Raw genomic sequence first — 23,189 nt, 5'->3', positions numbered from 1 at the left:
CGTCCTCACAGTGAGCTCAGTTTAGCACTCAGGAGTAGATCTACCTTACCTAAACTCACCTGCCCACTAGATTATGCTCCTTGAGCTCTGTGACACCTCCCTGGTGGGCATGAGGACTCTCATCCACCTGATTCTGAGACACCTGTCAGGAGAGTCCTCACAGGTCAGCAGGGGGACTCTCACTCACCTGAGCACGGGACACCTCTCAGGACCACCTTATAGGTGAGTGTGGGGAACCCTTTCCCACTCAAGAGTGCTTATAGCTACATGAGAAAAGCAGTCCTCAGGGACTGCCACGAGGGGAGGTCAGAGGCAGGGAGGCAGTGCTCCCTGTCAGGAGGGACCTTGGCCATAATCAAGCCCTACCTCAAAAGCCACGTTGCCCAGGAATGTCCTGTGATCTCCCCTCCATCCACAAAGTCCCCTTTTCCATCTCTGGTCCCTTGGCAGTCCTGGCTCTGCCTTGGGGCAGTTAGGATCACCTTGCCACCTGCTCACCAGTCTCCCCTACAGAAGGTGCGACATCAATCAGGTGGCTGGGTCAATGTCACAGTACTGAACCAGCCCCTATTATATGGAAATGAATGCTCAACACCCCTGGGGACATGGAAGTGAGAGTCACTGCCCAGCCTCTGCCGGCCTCAGGTCAGTTATGGAGTTCTCTTCCAGCTCCGCCCAGAGAGTGATCAGACGCTGACTCAACAGGGTTGCTGCCCGAGAAAGTCCAAAATAAGGCTAACTGCCATGCTCCTTCACCAAATTACGCTTCCTTTAAACATGTAATATCAAGCGTTCACTTTTTTATTGTTATTCGTTACACTTTAAGACCTGTGTGGAGGTGCTCCCGCTGGTGCGCCCACTTCGGCCGGGTGTTCTCTACCACAGCACCACCACCCTTCGTTGCTGTTGCTGTGGAAGTTCCTTCCTCCTCCACGAGGCTGTGGGTGAGGAGGGCAGAGGCCGTGCGGGAGGCAATGGGAGCGGTTTACTCCCGCCACTCCCTGAATGGGCGGAGCCTTGGCTTTCCCCTGGAAACCTCTCGCTCGGCTCCAGGGCAGAAAAGGGATGACCCCGCCCACCCCTGGCTGGGCCTGGCCAATCAGAGCCTCCCTCTGGCCACAGTGCCGGTTCCAGTTTGGACCCACGACTAACTCCACACACACGAGTCAAGCCCAGCACCTTTCCTGGTGAAGAGCAGTCTCCCTTTTTCACTGGAAGGAGAACTAACTGGGGGACTATTAGCCTGAGGTCCCCATGTTGAAGGAGCTGGCCTGTGAAGCCAACGGAGAAGCAGAGAGATGGAGACGACAGGTCGCAAAGACTCAAACCTGACATTCCTTGGATGTTTTCAGTTCCATGAGCCAATACATTGCTTTTACTAATTGCTGAAGCCAATATAAGTAGTCTTTCTGTACTTGCAACCATATATACCATCATGACTAAAATCTGTGTTTATCATCTTCACCCCTATAGCACTCAGCATGGTGGCTAGCACAAAGAAAATGCTCAGTATTTTTCAAATGAGTTGAACGAAAACAGGGTCGAAATAGTCTACACAGGTGTTTTTACTTCTTTTTTTTTTAATGTCAACAGTAAAACAATCACAATTCATCTTCACTAGGAAAAAATATGAAAAGTTGACTTTCCAGGCATAAATTTATTCTAGAAAAAAGCTTTCCATTTATAGTAGTTATTATAAATGCCTGGAACTTAAATGTATTTCATACTAAATGAAAGTTTTGGCAATCCTTCCAGATTAAGCTAAATCTACAATAACCATTGACTGTCATGTGGCAGCATGAACTGCTTTGTGCTCTTGACCATTACGAAAGGGACGTGGCTACCTCAAGGGCACATCTGGCTCTGGGGCACATCTGTGAAAATTTAATTGGCTCTTTTTCCACATAAGAAAAATAAGATACCTGCTCAAACACTGGGCCAAATGTTCCCAATAAATGTCATACAAGCTTGGAACTAATTTTTATAATAATTAAATTCTCCATTCTTCAGACATGAAGGAAATTCCATTATATAAGTGAAACAGAACACACGCTGGGGGCTGGGATGGGAGACTAATATTGGACATGGTTTCAGTATGAATTCGTTACCATATTTTGAGTGTTTTTCAAGTGACTGGAATAGATCTATAAGGATCAAGCCAAACTTTTCACTTTCACCCAAACCTTTCTGCAACCAACAACGAGTTTTCATAACATTTGGCCATAGTTACAGAAGGTACAATTTAGGGCCAGGAAACAGAGTCTAGTTACTGGTCTATATGGTAAAAAAATTGAAACTTCAGGGCCTAACTCCATGTCACTAAGCCCCTAGAATGGTTTTACCCTGTAGCACTAAGCTACGCCAGAAAGAAATACACTATTTATCTTTAATTTAAGGTGCCAAAGCCAAGCCCACTTTCATGTAGCTTACACTCAAATGGAAATGACAAAATGTCGAATACCAATCAACTTATCTGAGCAATACTCTCAAGACCAAGAATGTTCAAAAAGAAATTTTTAGGACGAAGTGAATGTTTAGTTTTTTTTAAAAAAAGGACAAAGACTCAAAAGTGCTTAGCAGTTTGCAGAATGTAAGAAACTATATATATTACAAGTAGAAAAGGAAATAGAATTTGGAAACTTAGAGCTGGAAAAGTACGTAGAGACCACCAAAGTTAAAGGTCAGGAAGTGGCTGGCGGTGGGTCACACGGCCTGTGAGCATTAGTGCTAGAACAGATGCCTCCTCCTTTCCAGCCCTTCATCACATGAGGAGTTTCAGAGACACGGATCAGCACCAACTCATCGCTCCCGGGTCCCCGTGTTCATTCTCACCGCATGAAACTGCATCACTAACACACTGTTTTCAACTGTTCCGTAACAGAGGGGAGCAGCTGTCCCCCAGCCTCTGGACTGCTGTGAGCTCATTCGAAGATGGGGCTTTTCACACAATCTCTACCGAGAAAGGGATCTGACGACGTACTTCCCCACCTGCTCCGCACAGAGAGATCATCACTATCCCAAGTCTCTCCTCAGCCAGGGTCATGGAGAACAGACTAAGAAATGTCACGGCCTGTAACCTCTCTCCAGATAACCTCAGCCCTGCAATAACACGGCAGAGCTCTGAGACGGTCATGAGACTTGGCAAAATGCTCTACGAAATCAGGAAGAAACCACCTTAACCATAAGGACCTGGGTTAACGGATATGAATCTCAGAAGGAGTGGATTGGCTGTTATTAGGGACTGACTCAAAATAGACAAAGGAACTGGAGTTTCTTAAAAATGAGTTACATTCTGAATTCTGTCACTGACTTTACCCAAATGGCAATCTCTCTGTTCTTTATCTATTTGCAGGAGTTTAAACCAAACTGCCTTAATTACCATTTGTCCTGCTGTAAAAAAGCCATGGATGAAAGATTCCATAATAATACAAAAGATATGTTGATTTTCTTACTAGCAGTATTCTGTTATGAGTCTCTTCCTGAACCTAAAAAAAAATACGGGTGATTTCCTCTATATCGATGGTGCAGGAAAAAGCTTTTCCATTATGACTCAAAATCCAGAAGCAATAAAAGACTAATAAATTTTACTACATAAAAATTTTTCTAAACTTTTGCATAGCAAAAAAATATAATAAGCAAAGTCAGAAGATAAATAACTGGGAGAAAGTATCTGTGATACATATCACAAACAAAAGACTAATATCCCCAATAAACCTAAAGAACTTTTAAAATGTGAAGAAATCCAAGTGTTTAAAAAGCCTAGAGAAAAATGGACAAAAGACATGATTAGACAATTCATAAGGTATAAAAGTAGTCCTTAAATATTTGAAAACATGTTCAACTTCACTTATAATAAATGCTATCCAAATTAAAACTATATTGAGGTGTCGTTTCTCATTTAGCAGACTGGCAAAAGCTTAAAAGCTTGATCATACATTCTGTTGATGAAGCTGTAGAAGAAAAGGGTATTTCCATACATTGCTGGAGGGAATGCAAAATGATTCAATCATTATGGAAGGGAAATGGCAGTATCTAACAACACCACGTAAGTCTTCATAGCCCAACACAGCAATCCCACTTCTAAGAACTTATCCTGGAGGTACACCTCCAACAACACAAAATACGTATGTGCAAGTTATCCACTGCAGCATTGTTTATCATCAGGAGCCACAGGAAGCTTCCTAAATATTCAGGCTTGGAGGTAGTTTGCAAACTCTGGTACATACACACAGTGGAACACTGTGAACTGTAAAGAAGAATGAGAATGATCCACAGGAGCTGACACGGAGTCACTTCCAGACAATGAGTGGAAAGCAGAGTACAAAAAATATATAAATATATGTGACCAAAACTAATACAATGTTATATGTCAATTACAGCTCAATAAAACAGGCAAAATAATGCACATATATTATACTCTCTTTTGTCAATGAAAGAAGAAAGAAAACATTATAAAATATATATAGACAACATATATATGCTTAGGCAATAGAAAAAATAAATCAGAAAGTAATGAAGTATCTACTAGGTGTGTGGACAGGATGGAAGAATTAAGGTAAGGAGCATCGATTCTTTGAGTATACCTCTTTATGTGTTTTTAAATTTTTAAATTTTGAATATGTAGAACATGTTAATGTTCTACATATTCAAAACGCAATTAAATCAACAAGAATGGAAAGACGAAAAATCCAAAACTGAAGTGAAAATGAAGCAAACATACCCAACTGCATTTCAAATGAATTAATTGCCCACACTGAAGACTAAACCTAGCACTTTGAGGCTGTCCATACTCACCGTGTCCCCCCCAGTGTGCGGGTGCGTGGCCTGGCAGGAAGAACTTGAGGCAGATTCTGAACTTCTGTCTTACTCAGCTCAAACTGCCAAACAAAATACTATGGTCTGGGCAGCTTACACAGCCAAAGCTTCATTTCTCACAGTTCTGGAGGCTGTGAGAAACGAGGTGGTGGCAGCGGGGTAGGTTCTGTAAAGGCCTCTTCTCTTGGCGTGTGGACAGCCAACATCTCACCGTGAGCTCATGTGGCCTCTTCTGTCCACCGGGGGGCGGAGCAAGTTCTCTGAGTGACTCTTCTTACAAGGGCACTGATCCCATTCTGAGCGCCCACCCTCACGACCTCCTCTAACCCTGGTTACCTCACGGACCCCGTCCCCAAACACCACCATGCTAGGAGTTAGGGCTTCGACATCTGAATTTGGGGAAGACACAAACATTCACTCCTTAAAATCTTTTTAGTAGGTTTGCTTTTAGTAATAATATGAGTGAAGAAATTCTGAAATTATTTTAGGTGTATTATTGGGCAAACTAGGGAAGAAAAAAATAGAAATATGAAATAGGGGAAGCCACGGGGGTGATTTAGAATTGGAAATATTAGCATAAACTCATGATTTCTAAAATATACGTGTGTGTATATGTGTGAGTTTTTCACCTCCCAGCTCCAAATTCACCCTTTAACGTTTGCTCTGTAGTAAACGATGGAACTGTTGAGGCTTTCTCCCTTCATGGAAGCACGGAGTGAAGCTTTCTCAGCAGCAGGTGCTGGACGGACACTGTAGAAAGATGAAGGCATCCTGCTTTCCCCAGGGGTCTTGGGAGTGGGGGATGCTGCGTGAGAGTGGGGGAAATCCAGGGGAAGCTACCGCAGTCACTGGCTCAGAACAGTCCGTCCTGTGACCTCCCAGCGTTGGCCTAGTGACCTTTCTATAGTGCGCTCCACAGAGAAACCAGAGACCCTGACACCTGTCTGTATCCCAGTTGCCTAGGATCCAGAAGGACACCCATGGAGTGGTCATCCCTCTGTAAGCCCTCCTCCTCTTCCCAGACCCCACATGGCCCAACCACGTTGAAAGCCTTCTGTCCCCAGATTGCCCCCACATACCACACCACCAGCTGGTGGTCTCCTGCTGTCCTCCCTGTCCTCCAGAGGGTGGTTTATCACCTGCCTCCAGACCAGCTCCAGTCTGGCTAAGGCGACAAACTGCTCTGCTATCTGTTGGGATGAACTACGCCTTCTCCCGTGAGATCAGAACCCCATCCAAGCTTGTCCTTCCTTGGGTCCTCTCCCTCATTCCCAGGGTGCCATACAGAGTTTCCTCAAATCTTATAGTTACTCTTTTATCAGTTAATAATTCTTCATATTAACATTTCCCTGTTCAACCTGCTGTGTGTCCTGTCTCCTGACCAGGCCCAGCTTTCTACAGCACGTGTATATGTATACTTTAGGTATGTATCCACTGAAAGGGTCTAATGGCAATGACACCCCAGTAACGATGAACACAGAGGCCAGATACTGGTTTCTAACACGACATCCAGCTCCAAAAGCAAAAGCACTTCTTCCTGGAAATATGGCTGTTTCCAGATCTGGGGCAGGGTGAGTACAGCAGAGGTGAGACTGGAATATATTATGTCAGAAAATAGAGAGGTACCCCCAGTGACTGGGGTGCACCAAAGGGACAACAGCCTGATGGGGCTTCCAGTGGCCAAGTCTAGAACAATTTGAGCAAAACTAGGTATAAATAATTATGTTTAATAAACAATAAAAAAATTGAAACCTATGAGTTCATACTGGTAATAGGTAAATGGATGGATGATGAGATGGTGAGATGGAATATAGATGGATGATGGACGGATGGATGGATGATGGAGGGATGGAGAAATGGATGGATGGAAGGATGGATAGATGGATGGATGGATGGATGGATGGATGGATGATGGATGGAGGGAAGGGAGAATAGATGGATGATGGATGGATGGATGAGTGGATGGATGGATGATGGAGGGATTGAGAAATGGATGGATGGATGGATGGATGATGGATGGAGGGAGGGATAGAAGGATGGAGGGATAGATGGATGATGGATGATGGATGATGGATGGATGGATGATGGAAGGATGGAGGATGGATAGAGGGATGGATGGATGATGGATGAACAGGGGAGAATGGGAGCACTCATTTATATAGAATGTCCCCTGGCAATATTCTGTAGAGGGGGTACTGAAGTTGAAAATCACCATTTTGCAACTATCATAGTAAAGACTGGTTCAAGCAAGAATCATCAATGGATAATAAACCTAGGGAGGAAATTCTGATAAGGAACAGGATATTCACATGGTTTTAGAGTGACCCACAGACTGCTTATCAAATGCAAGAGGAAAACACAGTAACTACATAGCAGGGAAATCGGACAGCACTTTGCCCAGGTGATCAAAATGAACATCAGCAGTGAGGGGCAGACATACCGTGTGCCTCCACATGTGACATCCTGAGAAGGCGACAACATCCAGCATCATGAATGGAGTATTTGGCTGGGGACAATTGACTTGAATTATAACTTGAATAATAACAATAAAAATGAGGAAACCCCCAATGCAGAGGGAGAGGGGTGTTCTTCTGAAACATCAATGTCGTGAAAGACAAAATCTGAAGAACTGTTCCGTAGTTAAAAAGATCCACAACAGCTAAATGCAATATATGATCCCAAATAGATCCTGCGCTAGAGGGAAAAAGGTGACAGAAGTATACGAAAGTACTGAATCAATGGTAATCTTCAGGAAGTCAATAACCGGGCTATTGTGGCTATGTGAGAGAAGGCCCTTATTCTTAGAAATACACGCTGAAGTATTTAGGGAAAAAATTAAGACATACATTCTCAAATGGTTTGAGAGGGATGCACACACACGCACGCACGCTCACATACAAACACGGGAGCAAGTAAGCACAGGTTCAAAATAGGTGAATGTGAGTAAACACTGAGCATGCTTTTTACTTTTTTTTTTGCAACTTCGATATAAGTTTGAAATTATTTCCAAATAAAGGTTTTAAAATACCTTTTATCCGAGGTTCTAGGGTGCACATTAATAAGCCCGCTGGGGCTAGCAGGCAGCTCAGTCACCACCCTCAACGGAACTGTCAAAACTGAGCAGGGCCAATGTGGTAGCAACTGAATATGGCAGCAACTAATCTGAACTGAGATGTGCCCGATTTCAAAGTCTCTACATGAAAGATAGAACATAAATAATCTCATTAATAGTTTTTATACTGATTACATGTTGAAATGATTATTGTAGAGATACTGGGTTATATAAAATGTATTGTTAAAATTAATTTGACCTGTTTCTTTTCCTTTTAATGTAGCTACTAAAAAATTTAAAGTTACATGTGACTCGTTGTATTTCTATCGCTCAGTGCTAATCTAAAATATAACAATGCTTTTTTTTTTTAAGAGATGTTGCTGTCTTAAGTCCTTCATTACTAGGGAAAAATGTCAATTAATATTATAGATCCAGACTCCCCTTGAGGTGTAACTAAGGGAAAAGAAAAATTTTAAGGACTAGGAGACAAGAAAGAGCTCTTTGGTCATGTTGTCTAAATAATTCTCTAATTGGTCACAAACGTCACCTATAGAAAATTTCCTGAAGAGGGGAAAAATGAAAATCCAAAATTGTGAAAATAAGTGGAAAAACTTATTTTCCAAAAGTAAGTGGAAAAACAATGGATGGACTTTACACTTTTGTTTTTAAACTGTTTGAATGAAATGAATAAAATACACTTCCCAAGTTTAAACATTAACTTACATTGTCTTATAAACAAAGCCATTCAATATTTATTTCTGCTATCAATTAACATTATAGATCCAGACTCCCCTTGAGGTGTAACTAAGGGAAAAGAAAAATTTTAAGGACTAGGAGACAAGAAAGAGCTCTTTGGTCATGTTGTCTAAATAATTCTCTAATTGGTCACAAACGTCACCTATAGAAAATTTCCTGAAGAGGGGAAAAATGAAAATCCAAAATTGTGAAAATATCAAGTAAGTGGAGAAACAATAGATAGACTTTACACTTTTGTTTTTAAACTGTTTGAATGAAATGAATAAAATACACTTCCCAAGTTTAAACATTAACTTACATTGTCTTATAAACAAAGCCATTCAATATTTATTTCTGCTACTAAGGAATTTACAAAATAGACCTTACTGACAACAATGCTATTTCCAATGTTATTTTCTACTTTAAAGATCTGATGAACAAATACTTCCTTAAACGCTAAAATTTTAAGAAGCAAAGAAAGAAACGAATAAAGCTAAGACAGACAGTATTGGTTTTTGCTTTGAATGCTGTTCTGGAGAAAGCAAGGTCGGATGTGAGCTTGAAAAGGAAAATGGGAGCACTCATTTACACAGAATGTCCTCTTTCGATTTATTTTAGGGTAAAGTTCCGTGGGATGGAGACAACTTCCTCTGTATTTGAGAAGACCAAATCTAACTAGGCCAAGTGGAAAAAACAACAAATGCCAGCAAGAATCCCATAAAACAGCAACGATGAGGAAGAGAAACCAAACATAGGTTGCCAGAAGGTACAATAAAAACACCCGGCAGCAAAATCTTGGGCAAAACGCACAGGCATGTTTGTTTTGGAAGTTCAGAGTCGAGAGTGTGGGTGGACCCAATTAGAAATACCCAAATGTTGCCCAGCGTAGATTCTTATGTTCTGTCTCTCTCCCCACCCTCCCACCCCATCTGAGGCGATAACCCGGAGATGATTTAATAGACTTTGGGCCCAAACCTCCTATTAGAACATGATACCTGCTCGCTGCCCAGTGCACCACAGCCGCATTTCTGCGTTGTGCCTAACAGCCTCCCTGGAGAAGGACTAACAGGTGGCTCCATGTACACCTGCGGCCAAAAGTCAGCTACTGTGGACTCAGATGGAAGTAGGCAGGAAGTAGGGAGGAAAAATGAGCTCTGCTTAAGACGCAATCGAGAACGCTTTGCAGATCAGGAAGCGACACAGATGAGGTGCCCACCGTCCCAGAATCCAAAACCTGGAATAAAACTAGTGACATAAGCCCAGCCTCCCTGCCAGCTAGGACACCTCCAACCCTGCTCCCAGCCCCTCCCCTGCCTCCTGCCTCACATCCCAGTCCCATATTTTGAGACCAATCACGAGGCCACTTCTCAGCAGAGAGGCTGTGGCCCCACTGTTTTGGCCTCGGAAGGAAATGCAGATGGGCTAAAACACGCAAGCGTGGCAGTGAGTCCAGTGAGAAGTAACAGGAACGCAGACTGAATGAGCTCTTTATGCTCGGTCTGTGGACTGGATCCTTCCGTCACCACAAGCTCTTCAGAAGGCAAGTGTTACGTTCTGTACAGATAACGCAACCACAGCACAGACAGGTAAGTAACTTGTCCCAAATCATACAGAAAGGGGCTCGGCTCAAAACCAAGCAGTCTGTCTTGAGAATCCACAGGTTCACCTATTAATAATCATGAACAGATCCTAGAGTTACGGAAATATTTATTTGCCCAGGACTTCAGTAATGACCTCATTCACTCTCATTTTGACATGATGCAGCTTGAAGCTGCTTCCCTGGGAGACTATTACCAAAAAAGTTATTGCTTTATACCCACATCTCTCTCTCATCCTCTCTAGCAAAAATACACCCAAAAGACAGTGTTTTCTATGTGTCTAAGTTACTTTCAGACATGATAATTTATTTCTATTAGGAGAAAAAAATTAAACAAAACAAACTGCTAAAGAAAAAAAGTGAACAATGCCATTATTTTGACAAATTCTATGTTCCTAATAAAATACAATTCTATTATATTCTGTTTTTTGTTTAGGGAAAATAAATCTATTTTTAATGCCTTTAAGAACCTTTGAAAAATACCTTAACGAGAGATTTCTGATTTAAGATGTCAAAGTAAAGATGACTCTAATCCTTCTCTTAGAAATCGCCTCACAAGGAGCATGAAAGCAAACACAAAAGCCGTCTTCAAGGTACCCAAACCACAGCACACAGAGGCAGAAAACGGATGAGGGGTGGCAACTGGTTTCACAGAACAGAGCAAGCCCCAACGGAGTGCCTGCAGAGAGGCTCCTGGCAGAAGCGAGCCCAGGGAAGGCTCAGGAATGAGGCTCCAGGTGCCGGGAGAGGCGCAGGTTGGGCTGAACCCAGAGGGCTTGGGCGAAGAGCCACTCACAGAGCAGGTTAGCCTGGCACCCACACAACCAGAGGATGCTCCCTCCCTTGGAGCCATTACAGATATAACCAGGCATCAGACAATGAAGGCTCACTCCCCGGGCAGAGTGACCCACAGAAACCAACCCTGGGGACACTGGGTATAGCAAAGACTGTGACAAGGACAAAAATGGGTGATTTTCCAAGAGGCTGAGTGTGGAATGTGAGTGGTTCCTGGGTTCAGGTTCAGCTCTGTCAATCAGGAGAGGTGTGTGACCTTGGGTAAGCTGCTTAATGTCTCTATATCTCAGTTTCCTCATCTATAAAATGACGATAATAATAGATTCGAAGTCACAGAGTTGATCTCAGGATTAAATGAGCTACAGCTCTTAGAATGGTGTCTAACACACAGTAAGCATTCAGTAAATACTGGCTCCTCTTCCTCCTCTGCCTCGTCCTCCTATCTCTACCTCCCCCCAGCGCACACCTGCCCCTCGGCTCTCAGAATGCTGCAGCAGGAGTAAAGTCACAGGTATGGGATTGGAAGGGCCTCATCTAGAGAAACTGAACAACCAGAGGAATATGCTCAGATGCCGACATTTGGCAGTGGGCAACAAAACAGCTGGTTCTCCCCCAGATTATTCCACAATCAAGCCCATTAGCCAAAACAACACCCCCATACACACATACTCAGAGGTGCCAAACACCTTTATAGTACATTATTTTTAAACGTTATCACAAAATTTTAGAATATCTAGGAAAAAGAGCAGATGCCAAAACTTAAAATCTTTTAAAGGGTCACATATAAAGGATCTGGAATAATAACAACAACAGATGATTACACAAAGCCCTCAAGTTCCAGGCACTGTTCTAAATGCTTTACATATAGTAAGTAATTTAATCCATACACCAAACCCTGTATGAGGAAAGTACTATTTATAAACTCATTTCAAAAATGAGAAGATTATAGTACAGAGAAATTAAATAATGTGCTTAAAGCTAGGATTCAAATGGAGTCTAGCTTCAGAGACTAAACTCTTAACTACTATGCTTCTCGATAATAATTCTACAAGTTTGAAGACTATGGAAAAATGCCTTCAAATTTCGGAATGAACCAGCCTAGAAATCTATACCCAGCCAAACTATCAATCAAGAATAAGGACAGAATGAAAACATTTTTAGACATACAGTTGACCCGTGAACAACACAGAGGTTAGGGGCAACAACCCCTGCCCAATCAAAAATTCACACATAATTTAAGTTGGCCCCCTACATACACAGATTCCCAACCATAGATCGAAAATATATACAAGTCTTAAAAATCATGACTTACAAATTCTTTCGTAGGACCATACTTAAGTTATGTTCCAACAAAAAGAAGTTAAACAAAGAAAGACAAAGATAAAAGATTCAGGAAACAAAGGATGTGGCAGAAGTAAGGGGCAGCGGGAATTTCCAAGATGATGATAAAAGGAGGTTCAGGGATTCACCTGGGCATCAGGCCCATTGAGCAACCAACCCGGAGAGAGCAGGGGACAGAGGACTCCCGGATGGAGGGCTCCAGGAAAAAAACAGAAGAACTAATAAATCACCTTATTGTTTGAATATTTAGAAATGATTGCAGATGCAGGAAGATTCACAATAGGTAAAGAAACTAAATCACTGGAAAAAATAAGACAATTTTTATCATGAGAGAAAAAGAGCTAAACAATAAAGGAAATATAATCATAGTACTCTACTTGGATCACCTGGGCACAATACTGACACAGCTTAAATAATGAGTTAACCAATTATTACAACAGAGTAATACTGGGATGATTAGGTAGCAGGGAAAAGCTGGGTTGCATGACTAAGAAAGAAAGAGAGAAGAGCTAAATCTCCACTTACCAAGATAGGAAAGACATCAATACACAAAATTCCAAAACTGATTAAAAGAAAAGAAAATATAAGCCTTTGGTGAACAGCCAGGACAGGAAGTAGGTAGGAGAGAAACAGGAGTTAGAACAGTGCTGCTCTTCATCACTAGCATTTATCCACGTGCAAGTATTACTGTGATAAAAATCAACTCACACTACCAAGCTTTGGTATAAAAATATTAGATAAGCCATTTTAGGTGAAAACATTTAAAACAGCTGTTTCTCAAACACCTCCCGTCTATAATAACTAGTTACATTCTTGTCTCAAGAGTCTAACTAGGTCCACTATCACAGTATCGTGGCAACTGGTGTTCATACTACTTCTTGAAGATTATTATAACCACAATAAATTAGATACATCCAATGCTGTCAACTCCCAATTAGCCACACTGGTAGATAAATGCACTGAACTGATTTTTATGCTTACATATGATTTGTTCAACACTTCTATTTGAATACAACAATCTTTAATGGTCTTGGAATGCCGCCCAAACCGAAAGCACTGTCTTCTTTCATCCTACGAACACTTATTACTATTATTTTTTTTTTACCATGACTATCCAGAGTCCAGTCTCCCCGGCCCAAGCAGCTTTACCTTGCAGTAATCTCCAGCACCTGACCAAACTCTTCACTGTCCACAAAACATGCCATGGTCACTCATAACAACTCTGTTTCTCCGCTTACTGGTTTACCCTTTTTTGAAGCGGTGTCACGTAGAAAGAAAAACACACAGACATGAATTAAAATCCCAGGTCTGCCATCTTGATCATCTAACTCTACACTTTGGGCAATTTCCAGAGCATCTCTGAACCTCAGATTCTTCAACTGTGTAACAGGGATAATAAAACAAAGCTGTAGAGAATTGTTATGAGGGTTAAACAAAATAACGAACATAAAGCACACAGAAAATTGTGGCCATTTAACTTACAGCGACCGTCAGCAGCAGCAGCGGCATTTCCGTGCAATCGCATCCTCTGACACGCAGGTCAGCTGGGCAGGACTGGCTCCTTCTTCATCGTGATGCCAAAGCCCAGCGGAGCCCAGCCTCGCGTGGATACTCAAGTGTTTACAGAAGCCTAAGGGGCTTCAAGATGCAGCTCATGCCCCAAGCCCCACTCCAGCACCCCCGGAAAGCTTTACCAACAGCTCTGGCCCACATGCGCCAGTCCCAGCTTGACTCAGTGCTCTGCACCCCAGTGGACCCCCCCACCTATGTTTTCATGCCCAGTCTAAACATGAAGATGCTCCTGCCATGAAAACCAAGTTAACTATGCCTGTGTTCAGGAAATTTAAAAATCTATTTTTAAAACATCACATTTACTTTGTTCATATATTGCTCCATCCTCCCAGTCTTACTATGAAAATTCTTTAATTCTGTTTTTCCTACTCAAGAAATCTTTACTACTAAAGCTGGCAGATAAAAATGAAGCATCCACCAAACTCTAGGAGGTAGATTTTATTGTTTTAAATTCCTTTCCAGGATATGAACCTAGGTAAGTTTCCATCACTAGTTTCACTTTTAATACAGTCAAAGTTTATCTGCAAAAAAGTATAGGAAAGCCTGAGAAAGTGTGGTTTTGGAATTCCTATCTTTAAACATTGTGCAGCTTTGAAATACGCTGTGCACACCATCAAAGCCGTGAACCTTCCACAGACAGCCCTGAGCTTCATCGCCCATTACACCTGCAACGCGATCGTGAGGAGAGCGTCCCTCCGCTGACGGCAGGCACGGGACAAGCTCCTGGGTCCACCAGTGCTGGACGCCACATGCCTACATGATGGAACGCCTAAAGGGCCCACCTGGGAAGGAAGCAAGACGTTATCACCTAACATGCTAAAATATCCTCACATAAATCAGTGAGATGGCTGCTTCACCAGGGCGGCCACATAAAGTGAGTCATTTGTGCCAAGTCACTAACAAATTATCTTTAATTCGGATAGGTCATGAACACATGGGAATGTAACTTTTCAAACTTAACCACAACTGCATGCAAATCCATTAAGCACAGAAACGGCTGCACCTGAGCATTGCATAAGTCAAAGTATTAAGGCAGCACCTTGGTTAAGCCTTCCACCATTGAAACTGACCAAAGTGCAGAATACCCCAAAGGGTGGAATCCCCATTACGAATCCCCAAACATTTCACAGCATAGGGGAAAGGAGCAAAGAACACCAACTGCCTGTCCAACAATGGCAAGTTGGTCCCAGGGAAGGCAAAAAATATACGAGCCCTGCCCTCATCCAGCCTGACTCCACTGCGTCTTCCTGGGAAGCATCCGACGTGACGAGGTAAATACAGTCACATGCTTAGGCTGAAGCCAAGGGAAACACGACGCCTTCATGTCACACAGAAGAGACAAACTGCTTCTCTGAAGCTAGAATGTGGCAACAAGTTGCATCACTCAGAAGTCTATCTAAATTCTAACTATTTCACAAGGCCCCACTCAAAGGTCACCTTCACCACAAAATATGTGGTAAACCTCGCTTTTAATTCCTCCAAGGACCCAAAGCTTGCTCTCTGCACTTAACGGAACTAGAAATGGACAAGAGGATATCCAGGTACGCCCCTCGGCCCTGCTGCTGGACTGTGGCCTCCTAAGGCGTGCTATGACCTACCCCGCCCCATAGGGGGCACACGCGATACACATGCAGTAATATCTGCTGACTGCATACGTGTTTTTGAGTCTTAACTGTGAAACAGAAATCAAAACACATGGTCTCTGGCCTCATGAGTCAGACTAGTAACTGAACTTAAGGGTATTAAGTATATCATAAGGGTTGGAAAATAAATAGGATACGAGGTGCTTTAACATCGTTATTTATATTCATGGCATTCGCCATTTTCAAAAATAGATTCTCACAAAAGCTCTGAAGAAAGGAATTGTTTCAATTTGGCCATGAGTAAACTAACGACTCGGACAGGACCACACCAGCTAGTTAAGCGGTAAGCGCTAGAACTTCTTGGAAGAGAGACGCAGAAAAACAGAACCAGAAGCGGAAAGTGACATTTCAACTCCACTGAATGCCACCGAGACATCAACTGCAGAAAAGTAATCTATGGGTTTAGCAGTATGAGGTCACTGGGCATGTGACCATTTCAGTAGAGGGCTGGGGAAAGAAGCCACACTGAGTAAGCTAACCAGTTAAAGGTGATTCGAATGAAGAAACGATCTTGTAAACAATGGGAGGTGAGGAAGCTAAGACCGCCAAGGACAGTCAGTCCTCCAGGAAGTTTTCCAGCCCACACAGGTAGGTAACCATAAAGCAACCACAGAAGGCTGCTCGGTGTAGAGGGGCAAGTGGGGGACAGGGCAGGAGATGGGGAACAGGGCTCAGAAAAAGCTTCTCAGAGAAGTGGCCAAATCCAGGAATCCAGGTGAGACCATTCCTGTAGTGGCCGTGTCCCTATAATGACACTAATTCCAGTAAACACACATGGCTGCCTGTCTGCTCTTAAGTGAAGAAAATCTTGTTAAACAAAGAATCAGTACCACCCATGACTAACTTCCATGACTGATGATATCTGTAAAAATTGTTTTCTAGGAGAAAAACATTCTCAAGTTTTTCAGTTGTGAAATCAGCGGATCATTAGATCCGACATCTGCAATGTGGTTCAGCCCTGCGGCCAGAAGCGGAGCCATGTCCTCGTCACACCCCCTCACTCACCAGAGCTCTCACACGTCAGGTGGAGCAAGGAGCTTGCTCACTGTGGTGGGAGGGGAGTGAGGTACGGTCCCTGGTCCCTAAGAGGTGGCCCGGTGCCCCGCCGCTTATCCTTCCCACAGGGACAGAGAGGACAGAGAGGACAGAAGGCACGGTCTGCCAAGCCTCACCTGGCAGCCAGTCTAAGAAGCTGAAGCAAAGTAAGTTTCGAGCAGATGGGAGCAGGGGGGCTCGAAACCCCCACTGGGAGGGGCCAGACGACAGTGAAAGGGCGCCCCGGCTCACCTCGCTGTTGTGGCCCCGCAGGTTGAAGTTGATTCTCTGGGGAGTGTTCCTGTCCCGGCGGCAGTGGCTCGAGGTGAAGGTCACCCCCACGACGCCCCGGCCGTTGCCGGTGGCCAGCCAGCCCTCCTCGTAGTAGCGCCTCCGGCACACGGGCTTCTCCTTCTCACTCTTGGGGACGCGGCCCTTCCAGGACAGGCACAGGATGTTGGAGTCGCTGCAAAGGACAGGCCCCTGCTCCACCGCTGCATACATACTTTTCTCAGGGAACTGTTTCACTTAAAAAGTAATGCTGAATGCCGAAAAATTTAAATCAATTCTTTTCATCGATTTATTCTATTTTTGTGGTTGGCTTGCGTTGTTTTCCCCCGGTTCCCTTTAATTAAGATTGACCTGGATCTAATTAGAAGGTCAGTATTTTATAAAGATCCACCAAATGCATAGTGAAAAAATTCCTCTATAAAAGATGGCAGTCTGCTAAGAAAAGGTAATGCTTAAAAAAACACGGGGTCCATTTCTATTTTCAAGTCCTTAGAGGAAGAGCAGGCCTGCCCTTTGCACAAAGAGCATGGTTAATACACGGTGATCAAGAAACTGAGTTTTCTTCTTTTTACTCAGCTTGGTTATTCTCACTCAGCCTGAGATTCCAGTTTAGTGTAATATGATTCCAGAGACCAAAGGTTGCAAATACATAGATTTCAAGTAACTTAAGGCTTTAAGAATCCCTCGAGCTGGAGTTTTCTCTTCAAAAGTTCAGGCGCAGAGACAAACATGGGATCATCCTCCTTCTGAAGCTGCCCTCTGCTGTGTTTTCGCAACTAGACAATTTTTGCTGCTAAAGCTGAAAAAGATTGCATAAAGGGAAAAAAAGGCACACAAACCGTGCAAAACGACCAGAGTTTGTGCAGACAGCAGTCCAAGTTCAGGAAGAAAAAAAGACTCTTTCCTGCTGTTCAGAACCAGAAACATCCCACTTCAGAGCCCAAGCCGGTTTCCTGGCAGGTGGCTGTGTCCCCGGGGAGAGCCGGGCTCCATCTGACTGCACCCCCGCAGGCCCACGCAGCCCTCAGTGCCATAGAGGCGCAGAGAGAAAGCCCCTTCACTCGGCAGAGCCAGAACGTCCTAGAGCTCTGAAAGTCGTCCAAGTGTTCGCCTCAGGTGAATCCTAAATCCTCTTGCTGACAAAACAGAGCCTCACTGCAGGATTTAGTCTCTTTTGCCCCGTCTCCTTCTTCCCTCCCCTAGTCACTCCCCTTTCTGCCCCTAAAGATCACATATTTTTTCACCTCGAAAGAAAAAACTAATCTCAGAAGTAAGTCCATCCAGTAAGCCTCCTCTTATGTGCAAGTCTTCTTGGACTCAACAGAAAAGAGAAGCCCTTAAAATGAAAACAGAGGCAAGGGCTGGGTTCCTTCCCACTGTTCCCCTCGAGAGTTATCCCGTTTTGCTGCTGGTCCTTTCCTGTTCGCGTTCAGAGAAGGTTTCCAAACGCCACATGCACAGTCCAAGGAAAAGCAGCTTTGCCTGGACGTTCCTGGATATTTATCTTGTAATTGTCAGTTTCAATTGCTACTTTAAGATATTACCCTATAGATACACAAAAGGAAAAGGGAAATAATAAATTAAAATTTCTCGATTGCGATCAACTGAAAAAGGCAAAGGAATCAGTTCACCGTTCAAACTTGTCCCATCAAACCTGAACTGGCTGTCCTCCGATCATAACCACACAGCAGGAGTTACTTGTCAGTCCAGAATTCTGAAGTCTGTCCAAATCGCCAAACTCACTGAAAATTAAAGTGCAAAAGAACACTGCCTGATCCCACCTCAGTGCTTGAAATCACACTTCCCCCTCAGTCACCGTCTCACTTAGCTCCTTCTTCAAATTGGAGAGGTATTTTTGAGGCTTGATCTGTGCAAGTTTTTTTTTCTTCTTTTTGCAAACTTTCTTTACCCGTGAAGACCATATGGAAAATTGGCCATTAGTGATATATTTTTCTCCCTGAGCCCCTGAGCCCAGCGGTGTCAAGTTGCTCCATCTGATTCTTAAATTAATTTTCATCAGTTGTAAAACTCTTCACGTGTGCACCAGAACGAGCCCGTCTTCTCGCGGAAATGCGCATGTGGAGAAAGAAGGTTTTAAATATACACAGACATCCACTCTTCAACTGGCACACAACGCGTCTGCTTTCCCAGGCGTTTCAGAAACCATCTGATTAATCACAGCTTGAGGGCCCTGGAGTCTTCCAAATCTGTAAAACAAAATAGGATATAAAAGAAAACTTAAAATGCTGAAGAACAAAGGTTCTAACAGAATAATCACTGTGATGGAAACGAGAGACCCAGCTTTATACTCACACATATCAGATGAAGCTAAAATTCAAACAGCAAAAGGGTGCACCTCGCCCATGTACAGAAGACACACGACACGAGGAGTCTGAATGCCAGGGACCATCTATTAATCTACCAGTAGCTGAATGAAATCATTGCCTCCGTCCTCCCACACTTTGCTGTCCTTTCTGAGCTCCAGGCTCTGAAGGTGCCACCTGACCCCTCCAGAGGCCGCGGTCCTGGTTAAGCAGGCAAGCTCCGAAAGGAGACTGAAGAGGCTATTTTTTCACTATCGGTAACTGATTTTTTCACTATCAGTAAAAGATGTTCCCTGAAGACACATGGCAGCAGGGCTTTCAAAACCCCTCCACCCCTGACTGGGGGCAGGTTACAGAGCAACACACAGCTGTTTGCTCAGCTTTTAAACTGTCTACTAGCAGTAAAGTGCTATGGACTCTACCGCCAGGAAACCCATCCACTCCGCCTTCCCACTGCCCTCGGCCCAGTCCCACGTCCCAGCCACCAGAACACCGGATCACTCGGTCCCTAACTTTCCCTCACCAGGCCCCTTCCAGAGGGCCCTGAGAGTGACCTTTCTAAAATTCAGAGCTGCTCAAAGAGCCCGGACTGTTCTTCCCTTAGCCTGCGCAGTCCCCCGGAGGGCTGGTGAGACAGACGGCGTAGCCCCAGCCAAAATACCCCGCAGAAAGCCCAGGTATTTGCATGTCTAACAAGTTCCCGAGAGACGCTAAAGCAGCTGGTCTGAGGACCAGGCTTTGAGAACCACTGGTGCATGGGATCAAGTCCCAGCAAGACCTTTTATGATCTGATTTCAACCTGTTCTCTTCTCCTACCATAGCCTCCACGTCCAGCCTGTGTTCACTCCCTGCGCCCCGAAGTACTGTGTCCTTCCTCTCCTTCATGTCTCCACTCCTACTGCCCCCTTGCCAAGCCGGCCCAACGCTTCCTTCACCACCACCTACAACAGCACCTCCTGTGACACCCCCAGACACCCTGCACTGACCGGCAGCCGTGCTCACCCACTGCATTCGGGCACTCTCCTCTACGCTCACGGACGCCGGAAGCCTATCTTTCTCGTGTCTGGTGTAGCACTTAGCATGAACTAGGTACTCAGTAAAAGTGGGAGGACAGGCAGGAGCCAGGCAGCAGCTGCACATAAAATTCAGATGAGTCATAGTATATATATTTTCTACGTGCCATAAATCAAAACAACGAAAATCTCTCAGGAAGCACCTGTACCTAAGGAAAAAGTGAAAACGAAATGCTGTAAAATTGAAATTAACGCCACGTTCTTCCTCCCAAGCTGCTGGTGCCAGGGGGTAATAATACCTTGGTCCCCATTCTGGCTTGCGGGCAGCGTCACAGTTGAAGAGCAAACATAACTGCTCAACACCCAGCTACACACACGGATGGGTTTTAAACTCTTTAAGAGCATAATTCATGATTATTAAAGCATCCACATGAAATGCGGCATGTAGACTGTCAGTTCCCCGACCCCGCCCCCAAGGGGTCCACGAGGTCAAAATTATTTTCATAATAATATTAAGGCTTTATCTGCTTTCTTCATTGTGTCAACAATTTGTATCGACGGTGCAAAAGTGATGGTGTGTCAAACGGTCGGCTCTTCAACACCAGTCAAGGCACTGGCGCCAAACTGTGCCAGAACTCATCGGATGCTTTCTTAAATGCTAGCTTCGCTCAAGAACATCTTGATGCAGCAGTAAAACTTAATTTTATTACCCCTTCACCACTGACTATATACATGGCTATTTAAAATTCTGTTTCAAAATAGCAACTACACATAAAGCATTTCTGCTAACTACCTGAGAACAATGGTAACCCTGATAAAGAGCACTTAGGCTACAGCTTAAGCTGCAAGCTGAACAAGTTGCTTTTTTCATGAATACCATGTTTACTGGAAAGAACAAAGGACAATTTATGGTAATTCAGGCTTGGGTGCTTGGCAGACATTTTCTCCAACAGGAACAAAGTAAGCCTGTCACTTTAAGGAAACTTGACAGTATTTGTTGCCCATAATAAAAGTTGTATTTCAAGTTAAAATTAGAATTGGGGAAAACCAGCATCTATCACTACGAGCATGATAGCTTCCCCAAGATTTAAAGACATTCTGTATGTGACTGGAGGTGATATTAATGAGTGAATTTTTAATTTGTAGTTCGTATTTCACAGTGTGTCAATGTTTGGAAAATCTGCATGACTTGGTGAACCAATATTTTCCAAATCACCAATGTATGATGATACAAACTATGCTTGAGTAAAAGAGCCATTCGAGGTTTAAGAAAGACAAATGGATTTTAATATAACTGAAAAATTCACTGATATATTTAAAATTCTATATTGCTGCTAACCTTTAAGAAACTACCACTTGTTGAGTTTTGGTATAGTATCAAAGAAAAGTATCCATCATTATCTGAAAGGCTATTAAAATATTCCTCCCTTTTCCAACTATATATCTGCGTGAGATCAGATTTCTTTCAAACAGTTCAATAAAAATAACATATTGCAACAGATTGAATGCAGATGCAGATAAAAGAATCTAGCTATCTTTCACTAAGTCAGGAATCAGAGATATTTTTCCAAAATGTAAAATAATGCCACTCTTCTCAGTAAATCTTTTTAGTTAGGAAACACAGTTATTTTTCATAAAAAAAAAAAAACTATAACATTTAACTGTTTTTAAATGAATCAGTAAATTTTTAAAATTTGTTTTAATTTCTAATATTATAAATATCAACAGCTAACGCCTACATAAACAAATGTTCTTTTGAGTCTTAAACAAGTTTTAAGAATAAAAAGGGGTCTTGAGGCCAGTCTGAAAACCAACTGATACGTGCTAACTCTCCGAAATGCAAGCCTTAAATAACTAAAGTATGTATAATAAACTTCCATAGTAAAAGCACAGACAAAAGTATTTCCTTTTATATATGTTGCTTTTATTTTTAACCAAACTTTTAAAATTATAAAATACCACATATGTTAGACAAATAAGGCAGATATTTTAAGAAAAAAATGACAGGCTACTTTATTATGACTCAAATGGATAACGGATACAAAATTCTAAGAGAAAACACACAATCACAGAACCGTAATCACTGAAAGGCTGGCTCCTGTTTTAGTGCTGTTGTTAACAGAGATGGTGATGCTGGGCACTACCCTTCTTTCCGTCTGATTGTCTCATAAGGATGAGAAAAAAAGGACTTAACTGATTAGCTTCTGAGGGAAGCTGGCTGTCAATTCAACAGGAGTAAAGCAGTTTAGTATAGCAAGGTTAAAAAGTAACCATTCAATTGAAAGCAGGGACTCAGATATTTGTCCACCTATGTTTGTAGTAGCACTATTCACAACAGCCGCAGGTGGAAGAAGCCTGTGTCCATCAACAGATGCATGAATAAACAAAATGAAGCATGTGCATACAATGAAATATTATTCAACCTTAAAAAAGAAATAAAATTCTGATACATGCTAACAACATGGATGAACCTTGAGGACATCATGCTAAGTGAAATAATCCAGACACGTTAAGGTCAAAAATTGTAGGATTTCACTTCTATGAAGTACCCAGAACAGTCAAATTCACAGACACAGGAAGTAGAATAGTGGTTTCCAGGAGCTGAGGGTGAGGGGAATGGAGAATTATTATTTAATGGGTACAGAGTTTCAGTTTGGGAAGATGAAAAATTCTGGAGATGGTTGCATAATAATGTGAAAGTACTCGAGGCCACTGAATTCACTTAACAATGATAAAAATGGTAAATTTTGTTATGTATCCTTCACCTCAATTTTTAAAATCGAGTAACTTAGAAAAGCAACTATTCAACAAAGCTTTTGATGACAGAGTAAAAGTAAATAACTCCTCGGTTTGGCATTATGATGTTTTTTACCCCAAACACTGTAATACAGGCCCATGAGGGATCCCTGGAGCTTTTCATTAGGAATAAGCAATGCCGACCACTGAATTCTGGCCCAAACCTGCTTCTGGCAATCA

At 42.9% G+C, this 23,189-nt stretch overlaps 1 protein-coding gene across 1 annotated transcript in view; it reads right to left on the bottom strand.

Moving 5' to 3' along the window:
- The window catches only part of TULP4 (tubby like protein 4), a 136,227-nt gene extending 117,123 nt beyond the window's left edge, over positions 1-19,104 (bottom strand). The window contains exon 1 of the mRNA XM_015591863.2: positions 16,838-19,104. Coding sequence (XP_015447349.1) covers positions 16,838-17,089 — 252 coding nt within the window. The 5' untranslated portion in view covers positions 17,090-19,104. The remainder of the gene's footprint in view (positions 1-16,837) is intronic.
- Between the last annotated feature and the right edge of the window lie 4,085 nt (positions 19,105-23,189).

The sequence above is a fragment of the Pteropus alecto genome, unplaced genomic scaffold, assembly GCF_000325575.1.
Source record: "Pteropus alecto unplaced genomic scaffold, ASM32557v1 scaffold195, whole genome shotgun sequence".
NCBI lineage: Eukaryota > Metazoa > Chordata > Mammalia > Chiroptera > Pteropodidae > Pteropus > Pteropus alecto.
This window is presented reverse-complemented; position numbering and strand designations above follow the sequence as displayed.